Source organism: Equus caballus, chromosome 19 (assembly GCF_041296265.1).
Source record: "Equus caballus isolate H_3958 breed thoroughbred chromosome 19, TB-T2T, whole genome shotgun sequence".
Taxonomy (NCBI): Eukaryota; Metazoa; Chordata; class Mammalia; order Perissodactyla; family Equidae; genus Equus; species Equus caballus.
This window is the reverse complement of record NC_091702.1, coordinates 22,535,685-22,553,240: the sequence shown is the minus strand read 5'-3', so window position 1 is coordinate 22,553,240 and position 17,556 is coordinate 22,535,685. Positions and strand designations below refer to the sequence as shown.

Genomic DNA, 17,556 nt, shown 5'->3' with positions numbered 1-17,556 from the left:
TGAACTAGATTTTTCTTTTAAAGGGTCATAGCATTGGGGCTCACTAAAGAATTGGGGGAAGAGGCATTCTGTGACCTTCAAGACATTTTCCTATGTTGCTGACATTTTTTTCCTTAATTTTCTACTTCAGTATTGGAAACAACTGCTAAATAAACTCCAACTTGTTTAGACAAAGCATGCCAATTTTCCATCATAATACTTTCCAAGATGTACTACTGTATGCACGGACCTTAAGGACTTGTATAAAACCCAGAGTTGCTGGAACCTTAGAAACAAGTTTTAGAAATAATGTCTGTGGAGTCTGAAGGGGTAAGAGTACAAACAGTTCACAGAGTTAAAGCAGTAAGTCTTACTGGTGAATTTTCAGAAGTCACTGAGAATAAACCAGAAACAAGGGAAAGTAGGTTAACAAAATATTTCAGACAGGAGTGAAGCTTTTGAACAAAAGGAAATATGCATGTATGACATGGAGTTTAATATAAAAGGGATATCTGGGGGAAAAATTAATATTCACAAACGTCACTGCAGTGCAGAAGTGCTCTATAGCAGAGGTTAGCAAGTGAAGATGGAGGATCCCACGGCTCACGCATCACCCTGGTCTCCCAGGACAGACCGTGCCAACCTCTCGGACGACTCTGGGGCTTAGGGATCACAAAGTACAGGTTCAAAGGTACAGGTGACATGGCCAATCTGTTTGTAAACCCAGAGTGAGCCCAGGTTGTAAACAGCATTTACAAATAAAATATTATCCAGCTCGTGTTGACAGAAATGGAAAGGGTTTTAAAAAAAAAAAAGCACTTTAGAAGATTGAAAGATTCAGACAAACCGAGAGGAGTGATAACGTGAATGTTTATCATTGTTTATCAGAAATCCGTAAGTCCAAGCCATTACTGTCAGTGAAGTTTTACAGAAGGCAAATCCATATTTTATAGGTGGCGTGGCTCCACATGACTGAGAGATTACAATCTGTGGCATGTCCCCTCTTCTAATAAAATCTAATTTAAACTACACAGGATTACAGAGATATACTAGCTTTACTAAGAAAGGAAACTTACTTTTTAAGAATTTAATGTCACCCTTGTGCAGAGTTTCCTACTAAAACATGGTACTAATAGAAATGAACACTCTCTTTACACTTTTTAGTATCATCAATAATCTGGTAAAACACAGGCGGCAGGGACATGCGTGGCCCAGGCCTTGTTCCTAGTCAGCCGCTGCTGTTAGACCCCCTGTGGTGCATCACACAGAGGACAGTAAGAGTGGGGGCTCAAAAGGCCTAGCAGTGGCTGGTCCACAAGGGAAGAAGTGGGGCACGGATCCCCAGTAGCATCTGATTCTCTGGACACGGGGAGAGAAGCACATGAGCAAGCAGATCAGAAGCACCCTAAGATGGGCACTCGAGTTCCTATTCTCCTGGGGAAGGAAAGACAACTTCACCCCAACTAGAGAGAGAGGTGAAAGGAGGCTTGAAGCACCCTTGAAGCACACCCTTGATTATTCTGGAGCAGAGCTAGCCACTGGGCTGCATTTGACAGGAATGGACACAAACCCCAGCAGTGTGCTGGCCTAACTTTCTACAGCCAGTGTCCACGCCAGAATGGGCAGATTTTCAGGGTTCCCTGGCTTGTTTCCATTTCATAATCGTGGGCATGCCCAAATGCTTGTTTCTACAGCTCACTCGGAGTTCATTCAAGGACAAGGTTAATCTTTACTAGAATATGAAGAAATCTTGAGTACAAATCAACTGCGTGCTGATAAACCTCATGATGAACCTGGATGGCTCCCTCTTTCAGCTGAGTGCTCCTCTTCTCACTCAACTGAATTCACCGTTCCTGCTGATCTGCTGTCATCCCACACCCAGACCCAGCCTAGGAGCACCGATTCAGCACCCTGGGCCTTGAGACAAATGGAAATGTTTTCTGACCGGGCCCAGGGTTCTTGTCCTCACTTCTGGTCAAAACTGCTCTCGAGGAAAAGGCGCGATTTGCCAGCAGCTGGCTCGCATACACGGCACATATCAGATTTGTCCTTCCTCAGTCCCAAGCTCCCCAGCTTTGCCTCTCCTCCTCTTCCTTACCATTGAAGAAAACTACGTTGCCTGTTATCTACAATCCAGACCCCACTGGCTTATTCCCCATTCCCTCCAGCCCATCTCAGGCAGCCGGTCCCGTGGCACTGCAACTCTGTTTCCCAGAGCTCGCCTGGCCTGGGCTGGACATCTCATTACCTGACCCCCAGCGAACAAGTGCCTCTTTTCAGTTCTAGACTCACATACTAAAGAGAAGCACCATCTCTGGGGGACAGTCCCAGCCTGACAAGACTTGGACCACCACACTATCAGCATCTGCCTCTCTTTTGCTCCATTCTCATCATCACTCACTTTTTAGAAGGATCACACATTTGGTTACAAGTCCTAGTAAAAATCAGAGATGTGCTTTCAGGTCCGACCAGGTTCCTGCTAAATTCTGAAGAATGTCAATGACCTCCAAGTTTTTGTCAGACTGTGAAACGGCCTAGCCTTGGAAAGTCAGGGCAGAGAGAAGGAAGTTTAGGGGAGTATGTAAAATGCAGACTCTCATGCGGCTGCATAGCAGAGAATGACTCCTCCTTGGAGACATTTTCCAATATGCGTCAATAACCTCAGGGACAAAGACATTCTCCCCGACAAGGGTGAAAAATGCCTTATCAAACGTTATTTCATTCTTTAAAACAAAATTTGGAGATAAATTATAAATACAAAAGATTTTAAATATTTTAATGATTAATATTCTATTTCCTATTTTATCTTCTGCCGTTTTATTACCTACTTGAACATTTTTCCATTTCTTTCTAATCTATAGTTTTAAAAAAATAAAAATTATCTATTAAATAAAATTATAACATATTTCTGAATTATCCTCCTCTCCCCAAAATTAAACACCTAGCTGACCCCTGTGAGTCACCCAAAGGACTAAGACACAAGATGCTTGTTTTTCAAGTGTGACAACTGTGGCAGAAGCATTATCTGGCAGGGATACTGTTTATGTCATGGGTTCCCTTCTCCTTATTATAAAGGGAGCAGGCAGTGCCCGTTTCCATCTGAGAAGGACAGCGTTTGAGTGCCACTGAGGCACACAGTGCTGGCTGGGGGAGCTACGCTGGGTGCAGGGTCTGGGTCCCGTCCTACCACTGCATCTCTGGGTACTACTCATGTGTCTTTCTCTCCCTCTTCCCAGAACACTTGGAAGCGAAGCAGAGGTAGGAAAAACAGTTATGTTGTACTTTCAAAGTCCATGACCTTGTACCTAACAATCTGACTACATTGTACCTGAGACACGGCATGAGCTATACAAAGATAAAGGAGAAAAGATGAATGGTTTCTCCCGACTAAGAGAGTCAAAAGAAGCCTTATGTCACATTGTGGCTATTTTAAACATGTTTGGAAATTCCATGAAACCCTGCGTATTGGGGAGCCAAGTCTATGGCCCTTTCCCTTGAATGTTGAGTGGGCTTGTGACCCGCTTGTAACGGACAGAATGGAGTGGAAATGAAACTATGAGACTTTCAAGGCTAGGAAGTCTGTCTTTTCCCCAGAACACTCACTTTTGTAATTCTCACTCCCCTGAGGCTGTCATGCTGTGAGGGAGCCCCAGATGAGGTTCCACTCAAGCCAGCAGTGACCAGGAGACTTGTGACTGAAGACTCTACTAGCAGATTCCAGCCCCCAGCCAATGAGCCCTCCCAGCTGAAGCTCCAGAAATTGTGGAACACAGACAAGCCATCCCCTCACTGCCCTGTACAAATTCCCAACCCAGAATCCATGAGCATAAGAAAGTGATTGTTTTAAGCCATTAAGTTTTGAGGTAATTTGTTATGCAATATTAAACTCATCCACTTTGATGTCCATATATGTTTATAGTATGAAGTTTTTCAGTAAACTTTCATAAATTCCTCCTGCACTATAAATAGCCAGGAGGTAACGGAGCAGAAGTGTGCACGCTGGTACTCAAAATGAACGGTTAACGTATGCCTGAATAAAGGGTTCTATTTTCTACATGCACTTAGTGCATGCCTTTTCCCTCGAAGCCATCCAACAAAGTAAGGCCTCTCTGAATTTTTAAATCTAAACTTACTTTTGTAGAAGCTAAAAATGTAACCAGATTCCTAGAGGATAAAGATCAACCGAAACTGTTAACCAACAGCAATGCAGGTACCTTGTCTTACACTTTAGACAGAATTAAGATTTTTAATAATGCTATCCCCAAAGTTGTAGAGAATCGCGGGGAAATTTTTAAACACACACATGCAACAGTCTTTGGGGGATGGTTTAGGTATGGCGGAACCTAAAGCCACAGAGTAAGCAAATTAAATAACCTTTCAGAGGATCTCCACATGTAACCAGGTTTCCACCCCTCTTTGGTATCTGTTTACAAATACACAATGGAATAAAGTTCCAGCAGGGGAATCAATTTACAGGTGGGTCTGCCTATTTGAAAACTGCTATCTACATATATAAAAAGCATTTGATGCATTTCAGAAAATGCAACTAATTTTTAAAGTTAAAAAATATGTTTAAAAGTAATGTTGATTTGTAAAACTATGTAACAGAAAGACTGAAAACAAATTTTTTTAAAGCCAGTTTTCCTTCTTTATTAACTTACATATCTTGATAAAGTACTTAGGAAGATGAATCTTCTATTTCCTGCTAAGGAACTTAACACATCCATGGCCAATTCTATACATATAACTCACACATACTCCAATTAACTCAGGCTACAGTATTTTCCCGCCAGGAGTAATTCTGTAGCCGATGGGGAAGGTGTCTGCTCTGACTAACATTTCCAATTACCCCGCCACTGACAACCCTGGAAGCTGGTATTGCCAACACTGGCACTTATAAACGAAGTTGGTTCATATTTTCAATTGCCTTCTAATTAATAGACTGGAAATGATCCCTCCTGTTCTTCTTCATGACAGCTTCATTCCTGGCACAAGACAATGAGAATGGCTAACACAAGGGCATTAGAATCCATGGTGCACTGACTCCCTTTGATCATGTGACTCGTAACTCTTCCCGATGTTTTCCTGATCTATGGTCCCTTTCCACTGACCTCCTGCTGTCATAGGTCCTTTCGCAGCCGTGCCTGCTGCCTTCCTGAGCTCCTCTTACTAGGTTTACTAACTGCCTGCTAAGTAAGTTACATGAATTTGGTTATCAGTTGTCATGTGTTCCTGGCCCATGGCTGCTGGATCCAGACATGGGCTGAGTGATTCTGGGCTGGGCACTCTCTGTAACAGCACAGTTCAACCTGTCAGAAATGCCAACGATAAATCAAATAAAAAAATCAAGTTGCATTGGCCAACTGAACTACTGCCAGACTCCAAGATTTAGTCTGCCAGTACGTCTAAATTTAGAAGTAGTTCCAGCACTGGCCAACCCTAGGCAACATCAAAGATAAATGTTGGCTTGAGAAATAAAAGAGCATGTATGTGTTCAGCATAACCATATATAAGAAGGGGTTCATAGCAGAAAGAAGGGGCACTCTACATCTGGGTGGATTCAGAAGTTCCTTGTGACAACCATCACTCTCCCCTCAGCGATGCCTCTTTCATTTTACTGAGCACTCTGGCGCAGAGGAACTTTCCCAGGTAAGAGAAGGGGGTGGGATAGTTTGCGGTTGCATGTTACTAAACAAATACCGCACGCATTTTATCCCTGGCATACGAGTTTTTTCTATTAGTGGAAGAGACTTAGCTACCTGCAATAGCCAAAGATGATCAACAGGTCCTCTGATTTAAAACAAACAAACCTAACATTCCTATATATTTTAAATATGGAGGTTCATCTGATGTCTGGTGCTTCGATAAGATCGGTATGTTGAGATCATCCCAGTGAAAGGAAAGGAAAGAACAACAGGCAATTTTAGAAAAGGCAGCCCGTACTATTTACAAGTGAGCCAAGGAATGGATGGGCTCAGTCCACCGACCTAGCCAAGGCCCAAGGTGGCCACCTTCCAGCTGGCAACCAACAAGCATGACAAACATGAGTTGATAAATTAGGTGCCAAGGACCAAGATGGTATTTGTAATTGAGCCTCAGCCGGAAACTGCCCACAAAGTCTGCGGCCCAAACACATAACAACGCCATCCGGCACACATGTGACAAAAATGGCAAACAGCAAGGAAAGAATCTACTTCAGGTGCGCAGATGTCTGGGGCTGAGGTCCCTAAGAGGGAGGGGCTCCTTTTAACTCAGCTGGTCTTTGGGACCTACAGACCTGTCTGAGTTATTGAATCCTTCCTGGCCAAGTTTCCTTCAATGGGAGGTGTAGTAGAGGAAGTTATTCCCCTGGCTCTCTGAAACCACCTTGGACGTGGCAGCGAAGGTCTGTGATGTGGCGAAACACAGCCTCTCCACCAGGTCACGGATGCAGCTTAAGGCACTTGTGTGAAAAATGGCTTCTGATGGACAGAGCGCCAAATGAACCTGGGACCCCACTCTCCAATCTCCATGAGGGGATTTCTGGAAAATGACCAAAAGAGCACGTGAGCCTGAGAAAGTGCCACCTTCCCCCTACATTTCAGCCAGGCATTGCCGACGGGTTGGGGAATGGAAACTGGCATTCCTGATTTTCTCCTCTGGACCAACATGTTATGCAACCTGAGGCAGCAGGGCATCCTCTCATCCTCAGCGAGGCTCTTCTCTTCCATTCTGTGGGACCCAATAAGTCATTCTGCTTGCTGACTCTCCAGTTCCCTCTGAGAAGAGGTGCTCTCTAACCAGAAAAGTCACGTGCAAATTCACTCATGCCAAGAAGCCTTCTGAAAGATTATCAATACTAACTACTCAACACCTAAGCTAAACAGGAATCTGATTAACAAACCAGTGACCCAGCACCTCCTTTGGGGTCAGCTCAATCCCTAAATGAACTAAGTTGGCTCCTCCTGAATTAGATGTCCAAGAAGCGACAATCTGGGGCCTGCCACCTCCTCCAGGTTTCTGCAATAGGACTGCTGAGCGCGGCCTAGCTTGCGAACAGTTCTCCAGGGGCTGACGGGCTCTACCTGCTGCTGGCCTTCTCTGCTCTATTTCAAATTATACTTCCCTTGATTGCTGCAGTATTTATTTCATTCTTAGTCCACTATGTTTTACAGCTGCGTTGGCTCATTAGTCACCAGGAAAGCCAGACGTGCAATTCCTTTTTGGGCTAGCTGAGTCACATGTGAGGAAGATTCCTGGGAATTTCACTAGTCATAGGCCACAAAGCTATTTTTCTGGTTCTTTAATATATTCCCTACATGTCATGTCCGGAAGCTAAGCTAATGGCAGATTAACATCTATATATAGCATTGACATCCGTTTTTGTTTAGTTCAAATAAGAGACACTAAGCTTAGGGCTCCTGGTTAAGTTCCTGACAGAAGCACGTCATATTCCTTCTATACAATCCTTCTAATTGTTGATTTCTCCTACCCCAGATCTTAACATGTGCTTAGGTGACATGAAACAATCATGACACTGAATGTGCTATTGCTCAAGTTATCTCATTCAATCTTAACCTGCCTGTGAGGTAACTGACACTGTTTTTCAATAGAAGAAGCTGAGGCTTGGGGATTAAATTATTTGCTTGACTATTAGGGGCTGGCCTGGTGGCTGAGTGGTTAAGTTCGCGCGCTCCGCTTTGGCAGCCCAGGACTTTGCTGGTTTGGATCCTGGGTGCAGACACGGCACCACTGATCAAGCCATGCTGAAGTGGCATCCCACATAGCACAACCAGAAGGACCTATAACTAGAATATACAATTATGGGGGTCTTTGGGGAGAAGAAGGAAAAAAAGAAAAACGAAGATTGGCAACAGATGCTAGCTCAGGTGTCAATCTTTTAAAAAAAGTTAATTTATATTTAAAAAAAAAAAAAAGCAGAGACTATCAATCGAGGCGCCTTTAGGTGAACACCATGTCCCTGATACATGCCATCAATACGAATCCATGCCACATACTCACAGCAAGACCTGAGGAGACCTGCATTTGCTCTGAGTAACTAGCTGCAATGGCACCAGTTAACACATCTGTATGGCACAAACTAAAACAACACCTGAGAGTAGAACTCACAAGAAGTTAAGTTTCCACAAATACTTCCTTTACAGAACTTATGGGTTCTAAAATCGAAAAGAAAGTTCCTGCCTGAGTGTGAAGTTTGCCCTTTTTCTCATGTTTTCAAGGAAAAGGTCAGATCATCCACTCCTTCAAACAGATGGGGCAAGCCTTTCTGTGTAAATCAATCCAAAGGTTCCTAATTCTTTTTCCTAAAAGCCCCTCCATACCCGAGACCTCAATCACCTCAATCCTTCCCTCTTAGCTTCTTCCAGAGAACAAGTCCCACCTCTACCAGATACCTCTGTGTCGTCTAGCAGAGAAGGAACAGGAGGGGCCATTAGCTCAAGTGTGCCCATGGAGGGGACAAGGGCAGAGCAAAGGGATTAACTCTGGGGTGGCCATGGGGTAGTGGGTGTTAAGCACTATCTCCACCTTCCTGACCCCACCCCACGCCCACTCTCTCCACTGTGGGAAACAACCTCCACCTTGAGAAATCTAGCATCTAGGCATTGTCTCACCATTAAAAAGTTAAGAAACTTTTCTCCTATTCATAATTCTGGATTAAACTAAAACTCAATTCATAATAAGTTCTTTTTTTTTTTTTTTAAGTCAGCATGAGATGTAATACACAAATCTAGCAGGAAAAAAAAAAAACCTCTTCCAAGGCTTTGGCCCTACTTTCTGCCAGCCTTCAGGACTAGGACTTGTAAATTAAAGTGTAAACAAGGGGGCAGAGGCGCATTGTGATCCCAAAGAAATTAAAAGGGAGTGACGGCTCATCCAAGAGTCAAGTAGAGAACTGCTTGAAGATGGCCTTGTGCTTTTCGGATGGGGCACCTCCTGGAGGAGGACACAGTGGCTAAAGGTCTACAGAAATGCAGGGCCAGTTGTCAGGCCCCATTCTCTCAACACTACAACTCATCTAAGTCACCACAACGGGGGCCACACCTTTCCAAGTCATGAAAACTGATGTGTTTTGGGGGTAAATCCCAACTGATGGCCATAGCTGACAAGCCAGTGACACCTGTGTGCTCCATTTTTAGCTGCCCACTACCATCTCAGTCATAGTTACTTGCCACACTGATTTAAAAATTAAGGGATTGCCTAGTTACGATTATTAACGGAGAAAAGTAGGCAGCTGACCCTCTTGCAAAACCGCTAGTGAGTAATTTTCAGGGGAATCCCATGGAACAGTGACGTGCTGGCAATGACAATGAATTTAAGAGGGACGGTGTGGCAGCTCCCCCCACCCCTGTAACATGTCTCTGTTTTCTGCTCCCACCAGGGTCACACCCACCTCTGGAGAGCAGGGGGTTCTCGTGGAGGTCAGCTCAGCACAGCACAGCACTCCCAGTCTCAGCACAAAGGCCGCATGCTCCCCAGTCTCCCTGCTGCTCCTTCCTTCGTGAAGCGAAGGTCTTTTCCTAAGAGGCCTGACAGCAGGACTTGATGCCCTGTGATCTTATTCTACCAACACTTTTGAAATTCTACACTAACTGTTTTATTGGAATGGTGATTAAAAAGTAAACAAAAGCATCAAGTATCCAGGAACGCTACCCAGTGCCTTTACAGAAACAGCAGGTGCCAGGGCAGAAACGGGGCAGGCTAGTACTCCTGAACACAACTTTCTTCAAGACTGCGTGGTACCCGTCTCCCTCTCAGGCGGGCTCCTCTGTGCACCCTACAATCTTTCTGCCCTTTAAGTTTGTTTCTCTAGCCCTCTGGATGACAGGGAAGCTGCGGGTGCGTGGCTGGAACGGATGAGCTCGGGCTCCGGAAAAGGTTAGAGGGGAGTGACTCCAGCAAAACACCCTCTCCATCTCCTGCCCTCCCCCACCTTCCCCTCCATAGGGCAAGGTCTAGAAACAGTCCCCGGTACCAGGTACACCTGGCTCCAGAAACTACCAGCAGGTTTCGGGGGGAGAGGGAGAGCCAGAGCCTCGAGTGCTCACAGTTCCTGCCTATCAGATGATGATGTTCTCTGCTTGTATATTTGATTTTCTTCCTTGAAGCCAAATTCTGAGTAGCATGGGAATGGGGGAGGCAAAAATCAACCCAAGTGAGCTGCCCTCAAGAGGCTACTGATCCCCAAGCTAGCCCCAAATTTAGAAACACAGACTGTCAGACTGCTTGGTCAGAAACTTAACTTCTGAAATGAGAGGATGAGCAGGAATGAACTGGTTACTATTGCTTACATTCTCATTGCCAGGAAACCCAATGGCATCATTTTTTAATCTTTTTAGGGAGACTGGAAAGGAGGGAGGTATAACAAAAAGAAAAGAAGCTACTGGATGGAAAAATTTTAGAAGCACACGGCTAAGTTCGTTTTATTTATGTCTGTTCGAAAGTACAAGAGGAGAGCATTACATTAGCTTTTTCAGCGACTGGAGCAAGGACATTCTGTTTCCTATGTCATACGACAGTGTACAGTGCTGAGGCTCGGAGGGGTATGCTCCATAAATGCTGAAATAAACAGGAAATGAACAGGCCAAACAACAGTGAAAAGGATCCTAAAATATTCTCTTGTCAGAAGGGACAATTCTAAATAACCAGTTCCAAGACAGTGTAAACGATGTCAACATACACGAGCTGATGGGTAAACTGAGGACAAGGAAGGTCAAGCTGCCCATGTAAAACCTGGAACAGAATCCACATCTCCTAATCTTGCTGTTCTTTCAATTATCCTCAGCTTCCAGGGAGCCCACTGTACCTAAAGGCACCCAGGGAGTCCTTCACAGAGTTGGGGGTCCAGAATTTTTTCTAGAAGGTGAATATTAAGCCACAGAATATAAAAAGATTCCTGTGCTGGCAAAAGGCCTAAAGGAGGTGAGAGTCAACTAACCCGGAATTTCCAGTAAAGCTCCACAGAGCCAGCACCAGCAGGAGGCCGAAGATGGGAGATGCAAAGAGGAAAGGGGAAGAATCGAGATGGGAGAGAGGAAAAGATGGAGGGAGAGCAGGCAGGGGAAAGGCAGGAGAAGGCCAAAAACAAACCACTGAACTCTGTGATGACCAGTCCACAGTGCGTCCTATTGATTAGGAATGGTCATCAGACACAGCTTCTCTATTTCGTCTGAGGCTGAAGCATATTTCCCCCCAGCATCATGCCAGGACACTTTGAACCCAAATTCAGCAGGAAGGAGGCCAACAACTGAGTCACAATCACCATTTCCTGCAGCACCTGGGTTTTCCCGGGAGGTTTCCCATTCAAGTTCTCAACCTCTCTGACCTTACTTAATTTATGAGGCCATGGTCCAATGCAGAGAAGCAGCAAAAACACAGGACACACAAACACAAATGCACATACACATTGTGCCCTGACAGGGCATCTGAAACAAAAAAAAGGCTCCTCTTTACTGGTAAATTCTATCTTGATATAAAATCTTAGATACGAGCAAAGCATCAGGTGAGGGCAACAAACCCAAACACTTTAAAACAGACTTTAATGAAACTCTCACTCATCCTTATGAAGGAAGAGGAGAAGAGAAGACAGCACTATGTGCTCACAGGTCAGCTAGGTTCTTTTCCAACTTTCTTGACTGCCCATAAAATGTCTTCCCCAAGAGCCACAGGGGTGGTTTCACTTGTAATCAAACCACCTTAAAATGAAATCCACCTAACATGTAAAATAAAGCAGGTAAGTCTGAGATTTCACCACTCTGGACATAGGAACTATTCATGAGGATCCTAAGAACAATAGATCGTTGTCTTTGGTAACTTGGAACTCTAGCTGTTCAGATGCAACCCAGATGGGAAAACAGGCTTCTGCAGAAAGTGATCAAGGGCTCCTTTCTCACATCAAAATTTCATCATGAGAATTTCATCCAATTCCATTTTACATTTGGTTAAAATATTTTTTTCCATACTGGACAAGTCACTTTTTGCTTAAGCCTGTGTTCTGGATCTTTCAACCCCCCTAAAATTAAGTACAAGACTAGTTAACTTGTGTTTCTCCCCAAATTCGTTTTCTAATCTTAAAATCCTTCGTCAGTTTGCTCAGTCACAGAAAGACAGAATAAAGCAAGGGCAAATGAATGAAGAGAATTAAGATCTACAAGAACAAAAAGATATAGCTGCTTTTTAGAAATGAAAGGCTTTTGCATCCAGTGTTTTCTGCCTGAGATTCTGTGTGTAGTGTTACCAAGGCCAGAAATGCTCTGGGTCACCATTCAGCACAGAGTGGCCTTGAGAAAAAGAGACTTGGCCAGAGATACTATCCAAGGGTCTCTGGTGACAGAAACAGCAAAGGGGACACCTGTTATAGGACGGTCTAACCCACAGGGCCATCACATCTGGGTAGAGAGAGACCTCCAGGTACTGCTCCACTCTCCCACAGAGAACACTCAACAGTGTGACACCAAAGCACACACACGGCATTCAAGAAGAAGAAACAAATTATGCTTCCCAAGACATGGTGTGCTTCACTTATCAAAATCATCTATGCAGCATGGTGCTGGGCAGTCAGGATCACAAAGCTGTCAATTCTTAATACTAACTAATGGCTGGCTAGACACTAGGGACTCCAAAATAGATAAGACTCCGTCTTTTCTTTCAGTAGTATTTCTTGCAAATAAGCCAAGTAAATATATTTTAATGCACAATTCATTACACTACTTCAGTCCATCTTCATTTCCTTAGTCAACAACTACTGGTTTAAATTTTTCTCTACTTACATTTTTTTTCCATGTGTTTAGCATATCTTAGAATAAAATGGTATTTGTTCAGCAATTTTATTTTTGAAATGGTGTTTCAGATGAACATGAAAATATGCTTACCTCATCCCATTCTAAAAGGTAGTTGGTGATTTTTGAACCATTGTCAATTGGTGCCTAAAAAGAACCAATAAAATGAGATTAGAGAAAGTTGTTCACCGACGAAACTTAGTAGCTATCCACTTGGTTCAAACACAAGGTCTCTGCCAGTCCTGCGCTCTCCACTCAGGGGCATAACCCTGGAGAGCTCCTGCACTTCCCAGGTCAGATGTTATCACAAACCAATCTTAATACAACGCAACTGTAGGGAGAGCTCTCACCATTAATAAATCATACCCCACAAACAGCCAAACCTGCCTTCCCACCACCTCTACCTTTATACTCACACCGTGTCCTACTTCCTCTGCAGATAAAACTTTTAAAAGGCACTTTAAGTTCCAGAGTAGAGAGACAAATAAGGCAGCTGAGAAGCACAGGCATTGCATGGGGTCTGGTGGGGGAGAGCTGACTTAGCTAGGTTCAGAGTCAAGAGTTGAATATTTTTGTAACTTCATCCATACAGTTTTTTTCTTTTCTAAGTACTTAAAAACGGAAAGCTTTCTGTGGCAGTAAGATTCCTCTTTTTTTAAAAAAAAAACAACTGAGGAAAAATGGGATCCCCTGGAGAGATTACCAGTGGCAATCAGCCCTTCACATGTTAGCAAAAAGAAGTTTCATCATTTGCTTTCCTCTTAAAAGCAAGCTGAGATCTCCTTCACCGGGAAAATGGACCTTGACCATACGAAGGGGAGGGGAGAACTTTGGAGAAAAGAGTGCTTTGCTGGGTTAGACCTGCCAGAAAGGGGTGCTGCAGCGGGGTCCCACAGAGCACTAAGGCAGTGAGATCCAGATCAAGAAGGGGACAGAGAGACAGGGAGAGGGAGGAGGGAGAGGAGGAGGAACTAAGAGGTGGCAGGGTGGTGGTGGGGGGGCAAGGTGGAGGTGGGGGAGACGGGGAGGTGGGCAAGGAGAGGTGGAGGTTGGGGAGGCAATCAGAAAGAGGAGTAGGATGGTGTCTCCCTTTGCACCAAGGCCTGGGCCTGGCTCCTCCCCAGGAAAGAGCAGGAGCCCCACAAACTGCAGTGTCCAGCCCCTAGCAAAAGGCAGCTGGGTCACCAGAGCTACACCGAAGCCAGCTCAGCTGTTTGTCACATGTGGTCTGATGTTGGTTGCTTAATATCAATGTTTAATTTCTTGTTCCAAGAATGGGTCGGTGCGTAAGTAATTGGGAGAACATATGTCAATCACTTATGAAAGCACCTGGTCTTGGAGGAGGCACTCAGGCAACAGTAGCTGTTGCTTTATTATTGTTAATAATAAAACATCACCAGAGGCTCAGTAAAAATTAGTTAAATCAATAAAGAAACTCTTCTCCCTCTCCTTGCCTTCCTTCTTCCCCTTCCTTCCTTTTGAGTCATATAATCTCTGAGTCTCAAACACAGATTTCAGGTCAGTACCATATGTTCATCTAAACTGTAATTTCGGGCTTTTGTGGGCTCAATTTGGGAGACAGGAGAGGCATACATTTCAAGTTCTAAATAACAAACAAAATCAAAGTTTTAAATGGAACCCATTTCTAAGATAAGAACTACTTTCAGGATGCTCATAAATCCCTCTAGAGAAATTGCTCTTTAGTAGTTTCTTCCGCGATATCCTGCCACACTGAGTCTCTAATTCCTTGAGGGTGGGACACTGACTTCATTGTTTGTGTCGCCCATCTCCTGTTGCTGACTAATAAGAATTTGTTAGATGATCTTGAGCCCTCTCAGTGTCTTCATGGATTCAAGGACATGTGGGTAGCCAGAGCATGGACCCTGTCCTTGTGCTCCCCAACTGGAGCACCGTGATCAGGAAATCCATCCTAAAGACATCTGAATACAAACTGAACTGAATGCAGAACTTTCAAGTTTGTACGTGACTAAATGGAACAAGAGTATGTTTCTGATTTACAATTAAATAAAGGGAGAAAGAAAATGTGAAACTTTTCTTCCTGATAAAACTTTTTCTTGAAGTTGCTGTTCTGCCTGAGACCTGAATTTCATCCAGGTTTGAAGCAGAGCATGTATCAGTGATTCCCAACTTTAGGTTTATAAGACCCCGGGGTCCCTTTGGTAATCTTATATTTTCCAAACAAAATGGATTTTAACTCTTCCTTAGCAAAAGATATGTTTACATATGTCTACGTGTAAATATAGAACACATCTTAAAATGGATGTATATGCTCCAAGGACTTAAACGATGATGACCAGTTGGGTGTTAAAACTCTGAAAAGATGGGGAATCACTGACCTGGATTATCCCTGGAAGCCAGGAAGGAAAATAAAATAGTTCAGATTCTAAGCCAGCTTAAACTTTGTCTTTGTCTAAATAACACACTCAATGTTGGCCATTGGCTACAAGAATGCAGCTGCCCACATAAGAGGGGTCTACAGAAGCCCATGCTTGTTGCTAACCACTACTCCCAATTGCTTTCAGCAGCTCCCTAGATAAATAAATCTGATCCTTGGTCTAGGAACAAAAGGACAAAATATCTCTTCAACAATCATGGATCTCCCCAGACATCTTATTTCTTTCACACATTAGTATTCTCCCCAAATATACCACAAATCTTCATTATCTCTACCACTACAAAATTTACATTTTAAACTGTATTTTAAAATATATAGAAATAATTACTATAGAGGTTGATAACACAACCTACTATTTTCTTGCAAACACACAACGATGACTAATAGGCAAATGATACACCTTACGGATCTCTCTTTGATAGGAGTTATTTGTAGCGAGTAAATTGTATTTCATGAAAACTACTATCTAATTCAGACTTTAAAAAATAAATAGTAATCTTAACTGATCTAAGGCCTAATTCTTAAAAATTAATGAAGTCTTAACATAGTTTAGAACACAAAACATTCCAGGAAGTTTTAAACATTAAACATTTCACAGTCGCCACTGAGAGAAGCCAACAGAGCCAAAACCTACTTTACCTCTAAACTTTCTTTACAAAAGCTTTTTACTAAAGTCCTCCCATGTTTGTTGAAATGCATTAAACCATTAGAAAGTGATGAAATTTAGGTGTCTTAAGTATTTATCTCACTTATAAAGTACTGCTCATGATCCTAAGAGGTACCAAATTCCCCCACAAAAACTTGATTTGCAGTTCCCTCTCCCCACTGTGGCCTAATTTTTATAGACATGGCAACTTCCGATATCATAATAATTTGTTTCACATAGTTACTACATAGAAAACCAAACACCATCACCAAACTGGAATAGTGCTAAATAAATGTTTCAAATGGCTACAGACTTCAGACTGCTCCCGACATGCTGAGATACCCACCTTCCACTGCAGAGTTAGCGAACTTTTGCTCCTGTGGGCCAGCTTAGGTGGGAAGGGACACTCGGGGGCGCAGCTATGGGTGGTGAAGCTGACAGGCTCGGAGCAGGATCCCTTTACGGAATTGTACATGGCATATACTCTGAAAACAAACAAACAAACAAATACAGTCAGTGGCAGTGGTCCATCACAGAAGACCAGGGTTATCATCTCAGCTTTGCCCCAGGGCTTTCCACAGAGGAAAATAATTTCTTATGTAGTGCACATCATGACTCTGATTCTTACTTACTTGGCTTTGTCCTGACCTAACTATGGTCAGCATTTCCAGGGGACAATCATCCCAGCCTCAATGCATTCTCTCCTTCGGTTAATTGTCAGAACCACCCAGGCCCATTTAAGACAGGCAGGGTCTACTGACTGGAAAAGAAGATGTTAAATAAGAAAACATCCTTAATCCCCAGAGTCTTGTCCAAATATACATTCTAAAACCATCAAGCCACTCTCTGACTGACTATATCTGGAAAAAGGCTAAAAGTAGAGTCAAGGGTTAGGTGAGAAGGGACAAGAAGCAGTGAGGAGAGTCCACAAACTGAACAGATAGACAGAAGTACAAACAATGGGGTAGATACCATCTTTGAACTCTTTATAACACTGCAAAAATCTACGGAGAAATACGCACGTTTTATACATAGAAACGGGCTTGGTACCGCCAAGCACATCTCTCTCTGATTCAACAAAAACAACGTTCAGGTACAGTTTATCCATGTGAACATTTAACTCTTGTACCTGGTACCAAGATTAAAGATATGCATTCTACACATTAAAATGCCTGGCTCAACACTGAACATATGGGCCCGATTTCTCCAGAGAAGCTGTGAAGAAAAAGCATATAATGTGCTATTATAAAACTACACTCCTTTCAAATAGCATAAAATAGGATTATATGTTGCTTTTTATCAACTTCCTTTCTACTTTCCCATTTTTTTAATATTGGGCATTAAAAAAATAATTTGAAAACATACTCTTTAAAAACACAACAAAGAAACCTTTGCTGCCTAAAAAAGATGCAAGATTTCAGCTACTTAAGAGTTGGTAAATACATCAAGCCTTTAATTATTACAACCCTTTATGAGGTCCCATTAAAGACAGAGGAAAACTCAGACTAGACAGATGAAATAAATTTCCCAAAGCCACACAACTAGAAAGTTGGATCAATTGTACTCAGGCATGGAAATCTAACCACTGCGCAGGATTGCCTACTGTCCTAACTCATTCTGCCGTTATGTTGCTCTAAACACCCACAATCCATTTCCTCTCAGTCTATCCAATGAACATAAACACCAGCTAAAGATAACATCATCATGGAAAACAGAACCAAATTAGGTGTGTGATATGC

At 43.2% G+C, this 17,556-nt stretch overlaps 1 protein-coding gene across 10 annotated transcripts in view; it reads right to left on the bottom strand.

Moving 5' to 3' along the window:
- Positions 1-17,556, bottom strand: part of FNDC3B (fibronectin type III domain containing 3B) — a 357,231-nt gene that overhangs the window by 94,776 nt on the left and 244,899 nt on the right. For all 10 annotated transcript variants that reach the window (XM_070243255.1, XM_070243250.1, XM_023623306.2 and 7 more), the window contains exons 10-11: positions 16,164-16,302; positions 12,849-12,902 (exon numbers count right to left, since the gene is read on the bottom strand). In XM_070243255.1, coding sequence (XP_070099356.1) covers positions 12,849-12,902; positions 16,164-16,302 — 193 coding nt within the window. The remainder of the gene's footprint in view (positions 1-12,848; positions 12,903-16,163; positions 16,303-17,556) is intronic.